This window comes from Bos taurus, chromosome 14 (genome assembly GCF_002263795.3).
Source record: "Bos taurus isolate L1 Dominette 01449 registration number 42190680 breed Hereford chromosome 14, ARS-UCD2.0, whole genome shotgun sequence".
NCBI classification, from domain to species: domain Eukaryota; kingdom Metazoa; phylum Chordata; class Mammalia; order Artiodactyla; family Bovidae; genus Bos; species Bos taurus.
The window spans coordinates 33,535,671-33,550,564 of NC_037341.1; the positions used below are offsets into that span (position 1 = coordinate 33,535,671).

The window sequence follows — 14,894 nt, forward strand, 5'->3', positions numbered from 1 at the left end:
GCACATGCCAAATAAACTCATTTTTTACTGAAAACTGGAGAGGAGTAGCTGACATCTTAGACAACTGGGTGGAAAGCGAAGACAACCATTAAAGATGGAGAAGTGGAGAGAATTTTTAAAAGAAGGCAATTTAACAGGTGCAACTCAAGTTTTAGCCTGTTAGAGCAGACAAGAACACTGTGTTTTAGTATTAATATTTACTAGCATGTGTTTTAGAGCTTACTAACATTTTCAAAATTATTCCCATATAATATGAAATAATTATTTGGGTTTTTTGTTTGTTATCACAGAACCACAGAATTGGAAGTTGCAGCAGAGATTGCTATATACCTCCTGATAATGACCCTTTGTTCTTAAAGGTTCTGACCCTAAGATGGGCTGGGAGCATGTACCATAAGGTAAAATTCTCCACTGGGCAGATATTTTACATGAACACAAAGTTTCTATTGATACATTGTTCTAAGATTCTTGGGAATCTGATCTAAAAACAAAGACTTATCTACTATTAGCTATCAGCACTAGAATTGCACCTGATGCTTCTACAATACTTACTGCTGCTGCTGCTGCTACTAAGTCACTTCAGTTGTGTCCAACTCTGTGCAACCCCACAGACGGCAGCCCACCAGGCTGCCCCGTCCCTGGGACTCTCTAGGCAAGAACACTGGAATGGGTTGCCATTTCCTTCTCCAATGCAGGAAAGTGAAAAGTGAAAGTGAAGTTGCTCAGTCCTGTCTGACTCTTAGTGACCCCATGGACTGCAGCCTACCAGGCTCCTCTGTCCATAGGATTTTCCAGGCAAGAATATACTTGAGGCAACTGTAAAGTTGCTTCCTTAATTATTTTAAACTCCCTAAAAATTTTTATACTCCCTAAAAATCTTCAGTTATTGTGCAGAATGCTTTGCCCAGTGAAGTTAATGCCAATGACTTCATTAAAAAAAAAAAAGTTAAGTACAAATTGACAGTTTGCTCATATACATACCCATTGATTACATGAATAACTATCTCTAAGAACAAGGTAGAAAGAAGAATAATTAAAAAAAAATTTGCAATGTCACAAAAACAGATGTTCTACTGGAAAATTTTATCAAAAGATATGGACGTTTACACAGCTGTTCCATAACCGAACGAGTCCACCAAATTCAACTGCATTTCCAAAAGGGTTTGGTATATCCATAGAATATATTTCAAGAAAATTTAGGCTAAATGGAATGAAATAATATTGCCTTACTGTACATAAAACAATTATACATGAATTGTTCTTTGCTCAGGTAAGGTATGTATGCACCTATGTTTTTAGATATATTTTTTAATCAAAAAACCAACAGGAATTATATTCATCTTTATTGCAAATGGAGATACAAGAAAAATTTCAATACAATGACTTGAAAAAAAATTAACTATTAGCCTGAAATCTAACCCATCTAATAGTAACAAATGCAAATAAGCCCATGTTCTACCCTCTGGCCAATGGAAAGATGCCATAATGGGAAGTTGAACCTGGCAGCAAAGCAAATTTTCTGTGGTCCGTGATGAGACGGTTCAGGTTACAAAAGGACAGTACTCCAACTTCTAATAATGTCAAAGCCCATGTCTCATTGTTTCGTTGAAAAGAATAAGTTATTTCCTGTCTGTGCGGTAGTAACTATATCCTGGTTATACTTAAGGGCCAAGATATTCACTAGGTCTGGACATGATTTTTACACGTTAACAGCATCTCAGAGGAAATGAGAAATTGTGGCAAGAGCTGGGTGTTAGGACAGTTTGTCTCCAGCCCCAGTTGTCACTACCCACGAGGCCATGGATCCTTGAATTAGTGCCTGTACCTTTTATTTATCTATCAACAAAACAAGCCATATTATACTCCAGCCTCTACTTTCCTCTCCTCCTCATCTTTTTCAGTAATAATCCTGGTTCTGGGACTTCTCTGGTAGTCCAGTGGTTAAGAATCCATCTTCCAGTGCAGGGGACATAGGTTTGATCCTTGGTCGGGGAACTAAGATCCCACATACCATGGGGCATCTAAGCCCACGAGTCACAACTACTGAACCCACGGGCTCTCGAGTTTTCAAGCCACAACTAGAGTAACCCACACACCACAGCAAAGAGCCCATGTGCCACAACTAAGACCCAACACAGCCAAATAAATACATATTAAAATAATAACAATCCTGGCTCTCCTGTCCAATTGAGGAGAACGAAATACTTGATAAATGGAGATGAAATCCAGGGTCGTTCTCATTATTAATATTTATGTTGCTTTTTACACTTAGCAAGTCCCTTTTAAACTTTTTAAAATTTCAAAAGCCCTGTTAAATAGCTGTGATTACACCAGCTATTAAATAGCTATGATTCACAGCTAGTAAAACTGAGGCTAGAGAAATTAGTTAACTCACCCAAGGTTACATGGTGAATAAATGGCAGAGGCAGGTCTTGAACCCAGACCTATGACTCCAAAATCCATCACTTTTCTCTTCTAAGATGTTGACTCACTACAAAGTGAGTGGGGATCACCTCACTTCAGCAGGGTATGAACTTTTACAGGACCCACTCAGTAAAAATGTCTGGAGTTTTTAAAAGGAGAAATTTAATCATCAACCTACCTTACTCTTCAACAGTCCCTCCAAAAAAAGCAAAAAGTGTGGCAATTCAACATCAGTTCTGTCACATGCACCAAAGGAGGGAAAAAAAATCAGTATATCTATAAAAGAAATTTAAAGGGCCAGGAAAAGATATTACATACATCCAAAGTGAAATGGCAAGACACTAACTTGAATGCCTAAAAAAAGAAGTTGCTCACAAAGATCAGAGGACTTTGTGTGGAGGAGACAGTGGGGTGTCAGTCAGTTGATCTTTGGTGAAAGGTGGTCTCATTACACCCCTTATTCCCAAGATGAGACTGAGGACTGGAGAGGTTAACGCTTGTTGTTGTTTTTGTTTAGTCGCTAAGGTGTGTCTGACTCTTTTGCTAACCCATGGACTGTAGCCCGCCAGGTTCCTCTGTCCATGGAATTTTCCATGTGAGAATACTAGAGCCATTTCCTACTGCAGGGGACATTCCTGGTCCAGGGATCGAACCAGAGTCCCTTGTGTCTTCTGCTTTGGCAGGCGGGTTCTTTACCACTGTGCCAACCTGGGAAGCCCTCATAAAGTGGGCATTGAACTTACTAATAAAAGCTACTTTGCAGCCACAGTGCTAAGCACACCATCTACATGCCCTCATTTAATCATCACAACCTGTAACTCTCATAAAAGTTAAGGAACTTGTCTGGGAACACACGCAGCCCATTGGGGTCACTATAGTGTAAGGTCCTTGAGGGTGGGATCCCTCTGTGTTCTCATCATAGTGTTTCCAGCAACTGGCACAGTGTCAGACCCATAGAAGAAGCTTCTCTGAATGTCCTTCATTGTATGGTTTTGACTTTCAAATCATATAAATGTCTTCCATAATTTAAAAAAACAAATTTAACTTAAAAATCGAAAAAAAAAAAAAAAAGTATTAGTCACTCAGTCGTGTCCGACTTTTTGCGACTCCATGATGGACTGTAGCCCACCAGGCTCCTCTGTCCGTGGGATTCTCTAGGTAAAAAAAGTGGAGTGGGTTGCCATTTATGCATATATATGGAATCTAGAAAAACGGTACTGATGAACCTAGTAGAGAACAGACTTGTGGGCACGGTGAGGAAAGGAGAGGGTAGGATGAACTGGGAAAGTAGTATTGACATATATACACAGTCATGTGTAAAACAGATAGCTAGTGGGAAGCTGCTAAATAACACAAGGAGCCCAGTCTGGTGCTCAGTGATGCCCGAGAGAGGCAGGATGAGGGGAGGGGAGGTGAGGGAGGGAAGGGATATATATATATATATATATATAATTATGACTGTTTCTCACTGTTCTATGGCAGAAACCAACACAAAACTGTAAAGCAGCTTTCAAACAATTAAAAAAAATTAAAATTGTTTCATTTAAAACTAAAAAAATAAAGAAATCCTAAAAAACTAAAAACAAATTAAAGCATATAATTTCCACAGCATATCAGGTTGTGGCCATAACCAAACAGAGAAGAATTATTTCAAATAACTTTAGGCCACAGTATTTTGCAAATCCCTAACAGATAGCCTACGGACAGAAAAAAACACAAAGACACCTAAAACCGTGTTTCATATTTCATGGTAATAATACTGATAGATGATTTGAAACCATTATACACAAACTCATGCTCACACACATACACATATGGATAAAGTAATTATATAAAAGTCATTAGGAAGAAAGATTTTCAATACTAGAGCAAAAGTATGTATTAAAGAAGTGTCAACTTGTATTCTTAATAACTGAAGCAGAAATATTACATAGCTTCATGATTTGCTTTCCTCTTTTTATTTAAAAAAAAAAAAAAAAAAAAAAGGCCTACAAACAACAACTTGTACCAATGATCACCCAGTGCTTAGAGGGTGACATCCAAAGATCATTTATTCTAAAAGGAACCAGGACTCCTTGGAGAAGTGTGACTGATCCCAGGTCTAGGGCAGAAAACCATAAAGACTACTGAGGTTGTTCCAAAGGATATACAGATGCTAACTTGAAGGGACTCCCAGAGCCCAAGGACTGCACAACTGGAACATCAAAAAGAATAATGACTGCAGTGGATTAAAGCACAACAAACATATAAAAAGCCATGCATTCACTACGTTTTCTTAAATTTACTGGTCACTATACAAATTTGCTAGAATAAAATTTTTGACTCTGATAATTGGTAAATAAAGCTGCTGCTGCTGCTGCTGCTGCTGCTGCTGCTAAGTTGCTTCAGTCATGTCTGACTCTATGCGACCCCACAGACGGAAGCCCACCAGGCTCCCCTGTCCCTGGGATTCTCCAGGCAAGAACACTGGAGTGGGTTGCCATTTCCTTCTCCAGGTAAATGAAGCTAATGAATCACAAAAGAAATAATGGTCACTTGGAGAACTGGCCAAACAGGAGGCTGGTCATTTGGTAAATTGATTTAGAGAAATTCAAAGAGACAGAAAGACTTTCCTTGTGGTTCAGTGGCTAAGACGCCAAGCGCCCAATGCAGGGGGCCTCGGTTCGAGCCCTAGTCAGGGAACTAGATCCTGCAAGCCACAACTGAGACCCAGCACAGCCAAGAAATAAAAATAAATATTAAGAAAAAGAGAGACAGAGAAAGAGGAGAGAGACAGAGACTGAGAGACAGAGATAGGAAAATGGATTCAAGATGCATTACACCATGAATTTCCCTCCTCAGCATCTTCTGCCCATCTCCTGCCCTAGAAGGTTTCTACCACTTTATTCCTATATCAGGACCAAAAATAGTCACTCCATATAATTTCATTTGAATGTATTACTCCTCCTATCAGATGAGATTTAACAAAATGCCCTCGAATTGCCACTCTAAATTAGACTAACACAGTTTGTTTTAAATCAGAAAATCTAACAAAACTCTTCATGGGGATTTAAATTCAACAGGATCTTACAACATGCCAAGGTTTTACTGATCATCTATGACTATATGGCAAATTATTTAAGATATCATTATCTCATTTAACTTTTGTTAGTAGGTTTGGGAGAGGATCGCTCACATTTTACAAATGAGAAACTCATTTACAAGCGAGGGCAGTTAAGTGACTTGGCTAAAATCATGCATTGAGTTAAGTGACAGATGGAATTCCAAGAGAAATTCATGGACTACCTCTGATTGCCCATAGCAAAGAAAAAGAGATCAAAGGATGCTGGACATAGTCAAAGTTTGTGGTGATACAACATTACTAAAAATACCCCAGTGATGAATTGCTTATTAACTATTTCCCTTGTAAGAAAACCACATGACTCTACAGGAATATAAGAATAAGTTTATTTGGTACATGTGGCCTTGGGAAAATTATTTCATCTAAGATTTTGGAGCAGGAAGAAGTCATCAAGTTCATTCCAGTCCAAATTATTGTTTTCTAGATTAGAAACATACCTAGAGAGAAACACTTGACAGCCCAAAGTCAGTGAATTAGCAGCTTGAGAGTAAAGGTATTAGCCACCTTAGATACCACCATTGCCCTGCAGCAGTGGGGGGATAAGGGGATGGACCTTAAGTAGTAAAGAATCCAACTGCCAGTGAAGGAGACTCGGGTTCAATCCCTGGTCCAGAACCCTACATGCCGAGGAGCATGTACTGAGCATCACAACTACTGAGCCTGTGCTGTAGAGCCAGGGAGCCGCAACTACTGAAGCCCTGGTGCCCCAGAGCCCACGCTCTGCAACAAGAGAAGCCCCTGCAATGAGAAGCCAGGCACTACAACTAGAGAGAAGTGCCTGCTCGCAAGCAAGGAGCTCCCGCTTGCTGCAATTAGAGAAGAGCCCGTGCAGGAGTGAAGACTAACCACAGCCAAATAAGTAAATAAAGCCTGGTTAAAAGCCATTTCTCCTCCATGAAATGCAACTCACACTAACCCAAAGCTTCCATTGATTTATTTAAACAGCTTTTTCTAAACTTATTGCATAAGCTCACTCTCTCTCTTCCCAGATCTATAAGAAACTTAAGGTTCAAGTTTGAGTCTTTGTATTTCCCCCTACCTGCTCACACACACACACAGAGCACAGTGCCGTAGTACTCAGAGTGTTCAATGACTATGCAAGGGGGCAAGTGAGCAAAAGCAGTCTTTTGATACATGTATGGAGCCTCACCTCCACTACATAACACAACAAAACAAATTGCTATGGAGGGGGCGAGGAAGTTTTTTTTTAATGAAAAAAGAACTTTAACTTGCAAACTTTGTCAGAGGAGAAATCAAAACTACTTTTAGATTCACCTTTAGATACATTTCTTCATTCTCCAAGTTACTTATATGCATGGAAAGGGGTTTAAATACAAAAGATTAAACAAGTTCTTAAAAAATACAGATCTCTGCTTGGAGAGTAAGAAGGATTCAATCCTTACAAATTTAAAAAGTCAAGATGAGTTTTAAAAAGAATTCTCAGCCCTGTTTAGCCTTATTGTAATGACAAGCCATCCACTATTCTAATCAGTCTGAGTATCTCTTGAAAGTGCAGAAATTAATACTCAGTCAGGTCTGACTCTTTGTGACCCCTATGGTCTGTAGCCTGCCAGGCTCCTCTGTCCATAGCATTTCCCAGGCAAGAATACTGGAGTGGGTTGCCATTCCCTTCTCCAGGATACCTTCTTAATTATTATTATTTTTTATCTGTCTGGAAAAGAAGGAAAAAGTATGTGAGCTAGAAAGGCCTTTTATCAAAATACCAAAGACTACCAAACATTGTATAAACTGCATTGGTAATGATAAAAAAAACAAAAAACTTGCTGTTGATGAAACCAGAGTGGCACTGGCACAGTGTGATACTGCTCCTTTAACCCAGATATTAAAACACAGGATGAACAAATTTCATGATTTAGTTATTATACCCTCTTTACCCAGGTGGTCACATTCAGTGACCACTGCCTTGACCACATACCACTGTGGAACTCTGCAACCAAACACCCCTGTATTCTATTTCTCCACAGAAGTTATCTATCTAGCCTCTGACTAGACCAGTAATTAAGAGATGGCCTTGGTCAATATACACTCAACGTGCATCAGTTCCAACCCAGCTCATCACTGGACCTTGAGATCAAAATGGTCCATCTGGAGGAAAATGGGATGATCTAGACATCTCTGCTCCCTCGTCACTTAGAAGGGCAGTATTTCCTGGTATGTGCCCCGGGAAACACTGTTCATGAGAATGAATGCCTTAAAAAAAAACAAAGCCAGATTCCATGGTCAACTACATGTGGGAGAGACCATACTCGGAAACTTCCTTTGGGAGTTCACAATGCACATTGGTATATTGCTGTTGTATAATTGCTAAGTTTCAAGTCTGACTCTTTTGCAACCCCATAGACTGTAGCCCACCAGGCTCCTTGGGATTTCCCAGGCAAAAATACTGGAGTGGGTTGCCATTTCCTCCTCCAAGGGTTCTTAGCATTATGAAAAGTCCTACAGCAAAGAACTCTGTAGTATTTTAATTCAGCAAGCCCTAAATTTATTTGACTATGAACCTTCTTTCCAGTAACACCTTTAATACTTAAACACAGAGTGGGAAATGCTGAGATTACATTTGACAGTTACATAGCTTCAGATCTAACTACGAGACCACTCATGGTTTCCCTATCCCAGAATTGTTGCTCAACAAAGGTTAGTGTAGGGACTTCCCTGGAGGTCCAGTGGTTAAAAATCCACCTTCCATTGGAGGGGACGTGGGTTTGATCCCTGGTCAGGGAACTAAGATCCCACATGCCCTGGGGCAATTAAGCCCAACCACACTGTGACAAAGACCCAACACAGCCAATAATTAATCAATTATTTTTTTTAAAAAAGACAAAGGATGAAGGTGTGCTCAGTCACTTCGGTAGTGTCCAACTCTTTGCGACTCTATGGACTACAGCCCGCCAGAGTTAGAGTAGGAATTAAACTAGAAATGGAATGTTCAGGATATCTGAAAACCAAATTGCAATGTAATCTGTAAATTTTACCCTAATGTAAGGAAAACATATATTTCTTTAAAACCAACAGAAAAAAAAATTATAGGTGACAATTACAAGGTTCAAAGAAGTATATTCTTTATAAAAAGATTTGTTATGATGGGCCTACAACTCAATATGCATGTTTTTTTATGGGCAAAGTGAAATAGGGAACAAAATGATTACTCAAATAATTCAAGTCAACGGCTCTTTCTACAAATAATATAACTTTGTCTGTTAATTTAATCCAAGCTTGCTGGGTTTGAATGTGGACATGGAGGAGAAAGTGGGAGCCAAGGCCATCAGTAAAGTTCTTGCAATTCTCCACTTAACTGCTTAAATGCACTTTATTAATAAATAAAGCCTTAGGTACAGTTATTTGATCACCTTTGAAACTACTAAGGAAATACGCATAATATTCTATGGTATAATACACTGAAAATCCCAATATCTGAGAATTCATGTTCCCACATTACTGAGAACCCAATTTACTGTGAAAAGAAAGATCTGATCACTGGATACTATGGGTCCTTGTACCAAAATCTTCTAAAAATCAATTTTCTCAAACATAAAACATCACCTGAGACAAAATTTATAGATTTCCTTTCTAACTTGAAGTACCTCCAGTAATAGAATTAAAATCTATTCACATTTATGAAGGGAAAATCCTGATACCATGAAATTGATCTCTATTTCAGACTATCAAATTTTTTCAATTGAACACTGTCAGACTCATGTCAACCCATAAAAAGATTTGTTCAGGTTTAAGTTTGAACACTTTGCCTATTTTATTCTTTCAAACTGAGAATCTTAAAAACACAAGTATGAAAAGTTCTCCCTTTTCCAAAACACAGTTGGTAAAAATGTCACACAGTAACACAGTCTGAATCAAAGAGAAAACATTCAAAGACTTCCGCCTCCTAAAATCTGAAGGGGGAAGGTTGCTGTTCATGAACTTGAATTTTAACACTTTAATGTTAGAACGAACTTTGTCTTCACTCATTGCATTTTAGCTTAGTGGTCAAAAATGATCATGGTTTCAAGGAGTTCTAATGGCAGTGCCTTACCAGTGTAGATGCTGGCATTGGAAGCTGGAATACCAAACTGTGACTCGATGAACTTGGGGATGAAGGTAATGAAAGCAGTTACAATGGCACTCTCAGCTGTGTATGACAAACTCACAAAAAGGAATGTCATGTTGCTTAAGATCCTGACAGCTGCTCTTGGTAGGTCTACAAAATGACAAAAATGACAAATGAATGTTATAAACAAGGGATGGAAAAGAAAAAGAAAATTGAACTGCTTTTGAAATGAACTGGAAATAGCCATTCAGCAATATAGGAAAACCTGATGAATGATTAGAATTCATCCCCTTTATTAAATAGACTTGGGTGTTTTTTTTTTTTAATTGTTCAACTAGGATAAGGAAATTTAACAAAGATGCTAAAAACATACCCATACACAAATATCCTTCTAAGAAGGAGGCAACCTATGACTTCTGTTTCAAAAACTGCTTAGAATAAATGAACCGCATTTTTTTTTATTGATTAAACAATGTTAATCTTTGTTAAGACCCTGAAGACTATTAAATGTGTGAAGTACCTGCAATATAGCCCTAAATTAATCGTTTTCGCTTCGCCCAACTAACACTTCTCTGAGTAAATGCACTTCTGACATGCCCGCTCTCTGGCCTGACATGGCAAACGCCCAGAGCAGAGGAACTGGTACATGCTACTGGACATCTGTTCTTCCCGTCTCATTAAGAAACAGGAATTAATACAATTAGAAGGGTAGAAGAGATAAGGTCACCAAGTCAGATATTTCCAGGGACTTTGGATTGAGGAACAAACAGAAATGATATCCGAAGGAGCCAGACAGTCCAGAGGTGGGGCTCTGTACCTGTCCAGCTGCCTCTCAAGGAAAAGAGAAAAGGCTCACTTGAATCTAGGCATTTATTTCACAAAAACTGTCATATATATGCTTCAAGATGCATGTTCAGTTTCATTGCACCATGGTTTATAAAAGCAAAAATTTAGGAGAAAAAACTAAATGTTCATCAATGGTGTTGGGTTGGTGATGTTAGTTACTCAGTCGTGACCCTTTGGACTGCAGTCCGCCAGGCTCCTCTGTCCATAGGATTTTCCAGGCAAGAATACTAGAGTGGGTGACCATTCCTTTCTCCAGATGATCTTCTGGACTTGGATTGAACCTGCATCTCTTGCGTCTCATGCATTGGCAGGCAGGTTCTCTACTACTAGTGCCTCCTGGGAAGCCCATATACATACATGTGTGTGTGTGTGTATAATATTTAAGTAAAAACAAATGAAAACAATGAGTTTACATATGGTTGAATGCATACGTTTCAAAATATATAATACCGAGAAATTCTGTAAACAGGAATAAGACTGGGAAAGAGAAACAAGAAAAGATTCTTGAGTGTATGCTTTTGTATTTTTTGCATATTTGTAATGTGAGTTAACCCACATGTGCATGATCTTTATACATCTTCATAGAAAAGGTAAGCTGCCTTACTTTTGAGATACAGAGTTTCTCAGTTATTAGAACAGTTATCTCCTTATGCTACAATATAATAAAATAATTTCCTAAAAATTAAGCAACAGCTATTATTAAAGCTTCCCTGATGGCTCAGTGGTAAAGAATCGCCTGCAATGCAGGAGACCCATGTTCAACCCCTGAGTCGGGAAGATCCTCTGGAGGAGAGCATGGCAACGCACTCCAGTATTCTTGCCTTGGAGAATCACATGGTCAGAGAAGCCTAGTGGGCTACAGCCCATGAGGTTGCACAGAGTTGGACACAACTGAAGCTACTAACCAGCAATAGCATTATTAAAGTTATAATTCGTAGCCTATTCACTAGAATTTAAGACTTAGTCAAGACTGTTTATTATCATTTTGAAATGCAAACTGACTTTAATGTTCTATATCATAATTTAATTGCTTAAAGTTTAAATAAATATTTTAAAAGTAAAATTAAGATGCATACTTTATTTTTTTAACATAGGTAAACACACCAGAAAAAAATATAAAATATTTCATAAAATTATCCAATATTCTCTTATAAATACTGCAAATCAAAATGCATTCTCCAGAATTAAAAATTAGAAAGTTAAGAAGATTTTTTTTTTCCCATGGACATTTAAAGATTCAAATTAAACTAAATGGTAAATTAAAAGCCAACATGTTGAATCTAAAACATCTGGGAAAATATACAATAAACCTTGCAAACCCAAGAAGATAACATATGTATAACATGAATATTTTAAGATACTAGTTTTTTGTAAGAAAAACTGATTTTTCTTGTATACCCATTTAGCATGATAAAATAGCCTTCTAATTTCAAAGCTAACTAAAAATACATGTCATGTTTTTCTCTCTTTTATTAAAAAAAAAAAAACCTATTACTTAAGAAGAATTTAGCAAACATTCAGACTCTGAACTACTCTAAGCTAGTTTCCTTTTTTCTTCCACCTTCCTCCTCCCCTATTGTTTGAACTAAACTTTCTTTTTTTTTTTTTGTTTGTTTTTTTTTTGTTTTTGGGAGAATATCAGTTTCTTTTATTTTTTTTTTATTATTTTATTTTATTTTATTTTTAAACTTTACATAATTGTATTAGCTCTGCCAAACATCAAAATGAATCCGCCACAGGTAAACTTTCAAACTACATGCCCTGCAGGGGGTGACGGGGGTAGGCGGTGCAGATCTCCAGGACTGTCTTTGTCTGGTGGGGCTGGTTATCTAGATAGACAGATATGATAGATAATAGATGTGTGTGTGTTTGTGTGTACAAACACACATTTCCTATCTAACAAGACAGAAGTAGTGACATACTGGTAGCAATGAACCCACCTAGCACCCAGTTCTTGGTTTCTAGATGCCACTTTCCACTAAAAGGAACCAGAAGTCCTCGGCAGTTGGCGGTTAGTTGCTAAGTTGTGTCCAACTCTCGCGACACCATGGACTGCAGACTCCTCTGTCAATGGGCTTTCCTAGGCAATACTGAAATGGGTTGCCGTTTCCTTCTTCAAGGCAATTTCCTGACCCAGGGACTGAACCAGATTCTCCTGCTTGGCAGATTCTTTATCACTGAGCCACCCCAAAGTCCTTGGAGAAATTATTAATTCATGTGTTACTTAAGCTTCCTTCAATTCAGTTCAGTTCAGTCACTCCGACTGAAAGACTCTTTGCTACCCCATGGACTGCAGCATGCCAGGCTTCCTTGTCCATCACCAACTGGATGGAATGAGCTTCCTTCAGGCATGAGTTATACTATTATTGGCTGTGGGTTCAATATTAATGAAACAACCTATATTAAATAAGGTGTCTTTCAACAGAAACACAAGGTTATATATTGATTGATGATTATATTGTGATGCAAAGTTAACCCAGATTTCCCCCAGAGCAATGCTTCAGCATTCTCTAACACAGTGTTTACCACAACTTTACAGAACAAAACTACCACAAATAACAAGAATCAGCTGTATTTGTACTTAGTTGCTCAGTCGTGTCTGACTCTTTGCGACACCCTGAACTGTAGCCTGCCAGGTCCCTCTGTCCATGGGATTCTCCAATCAAGAATACTGGAGTGGGTAGTCATACCCTCCCCTCCAGGGGATCTTCCCAAACCAGGGATTGAACCAAGGTCTCCTGCATGGCAGGCAGATTCTTTACTGTGTGAGCCATCAGGAAAGCCCATGAATACTGGAGTGGGTAGCTTATCCCTTCTCCAGAGGATCTTCCCAACCCTGGAATCAAACCGTGGTCTCCTGCACTGCAGGCAGATTCTTTGCCAGCTCAGCTACCAGGGAAGCCCCAACTGTCTTTATACCACCTCGAAGTACTTTCTCACAGAGTACCTATAATTTACTTATTGATTTAAAAATGCAATATACTTGGTAATTTTGGAGTGCAGGGGCCTGGCAGATCCAATCCCATTCAAGATAGGAGAGTTTACACAACTGGTAACAGGGCAGATTAACATTGTGTGGCTTCTGTGAAGACACTGAGACAGCATCTTTTCTGTGTCTACAAACGAGCATAGATCAGGAGGCAACATCATCAAACCCAAATTCTATAAAGTTACTGGCTTACAATTTTTTAAAAGATCAAGGTCATAAAATATTAGGGTAGATGAGGAACTGATCCAAATTGACGGACCAAAACACCACAACTAAATATTAATACAATCTGTGATGGCAGATTGGTTTGGACATAAAGTCCAATGTAGGGATAACAGGCAAAATTTGAATGGGGCCTACGGTCTAGATGGTAGCACTGGATTAATGTTAATTCCCTGATTTCCATGGCTGCCCTGTGGTCCTGCAATAGAGTATCCTTGACTTAGGACACAGTGAAGTACTGGGGGTCAGTAACTTCACAAATCTGTCAGAAACATTAACAATCGGGGAACTGGGGCTCAGGGAACCCAGGAGTTCTGTGTGTTATTTCTGTGGCTTTTATTGTAATTCAAAATTATTTTACAAAGTTTCAAAAGCAAAGTTAGCAAAGAAGCTGCTGGATCTATCAATTTGCAGCCAAATATTAATTTTTATGCTAATATATCTTAGATAAGTTTTTTGGTGTCATTTATAACTGTGTCATGGTAAAATCAAAGATTCGGTAAAAAGAATGATGGAGGGACTTCCCTGGTGCTCTAGTGATTAAGAAACCATCTTCCAAAGCAGGGGACCCGGGTGCGACTCCTGGTCAAGGAACTAAGATCCTACATGCTGCAGGACAACTAAGCCCATGCACCACAACTACTGAGCCTGCACGCTGAAACAAAGACCCAACACAGCCAAAACATAAATAATTTTTTAAAAAAGAATGATAGAGGGACTAACTAATGGTAGTAATTATCATTTTTTTGATCACTGAATGCTAGGAACTCTTACAAATTCACTTACAAGGACAATCTGACACTAAAACTAGAAATGCCTTTAACAGCAGTACTATAGAAATAAAACTTAATACAAACCTCCAAAATTCAAGAGAATATAATACAAGGTAGACAAGACTTAGAAATCACTTTGAGAAGTGCTGCTATCACTGGCAGATCCCTTGCTGGTTCCCACATGCACCTCAATGGCAGTGCAGGTAACCCAGCCAGCCAGTACCCACACCTGGACTCAGGTGCTAAACTCCAGTCACCACAGGGCTGTTTGTTAGTCTGTCCATCGTATCTGCCTCTCAGTGATCCCATGGACTGGAGGCCGCCAGGCTCCTGTCCATGGGATTCTCCAGGCAAGAATACTGGAGTGGGTTGCCATTCATTTCCTTCGCCAGGGGATCTGTCTGAGCCAGATCTCCTGCATTGCAGGAGGAGTCTTTACCATCTGAACCACCAGGG

At 38.9% G+C, this 14,894-nt stretch overlaps 1 protein-coding gene across 3 annotated transcripts in view; it reads right to left on the reverse strand.

The window, feature by feature from the left end:
* Positions 1-14,894, reverse strand: part of SLCO5A1 (solute carrier organic anion transporter family member 5A1) — a 287,931-nt gene that overhangs the window by 52,670 nt on the left and 220,367 nt on the right. For 2 of the 3 annotated variants that reach the window (XM_059874428.1, XM_010812085.4), the window contains one exon: positions 9,594-9,758. The exons of the other annotated variant lie outside the window; for it this stretch is intronic. In XM_059874428.1, the coding sequence (XP_059730411.1) occupies positions 9,594-9,758 (165 nt within the window). The remainder of the gene's footprint in view (positions 1-9,593; positions 9,759-14,894) is intronic. 3 annotated transcript variants of the gene reach the window in all.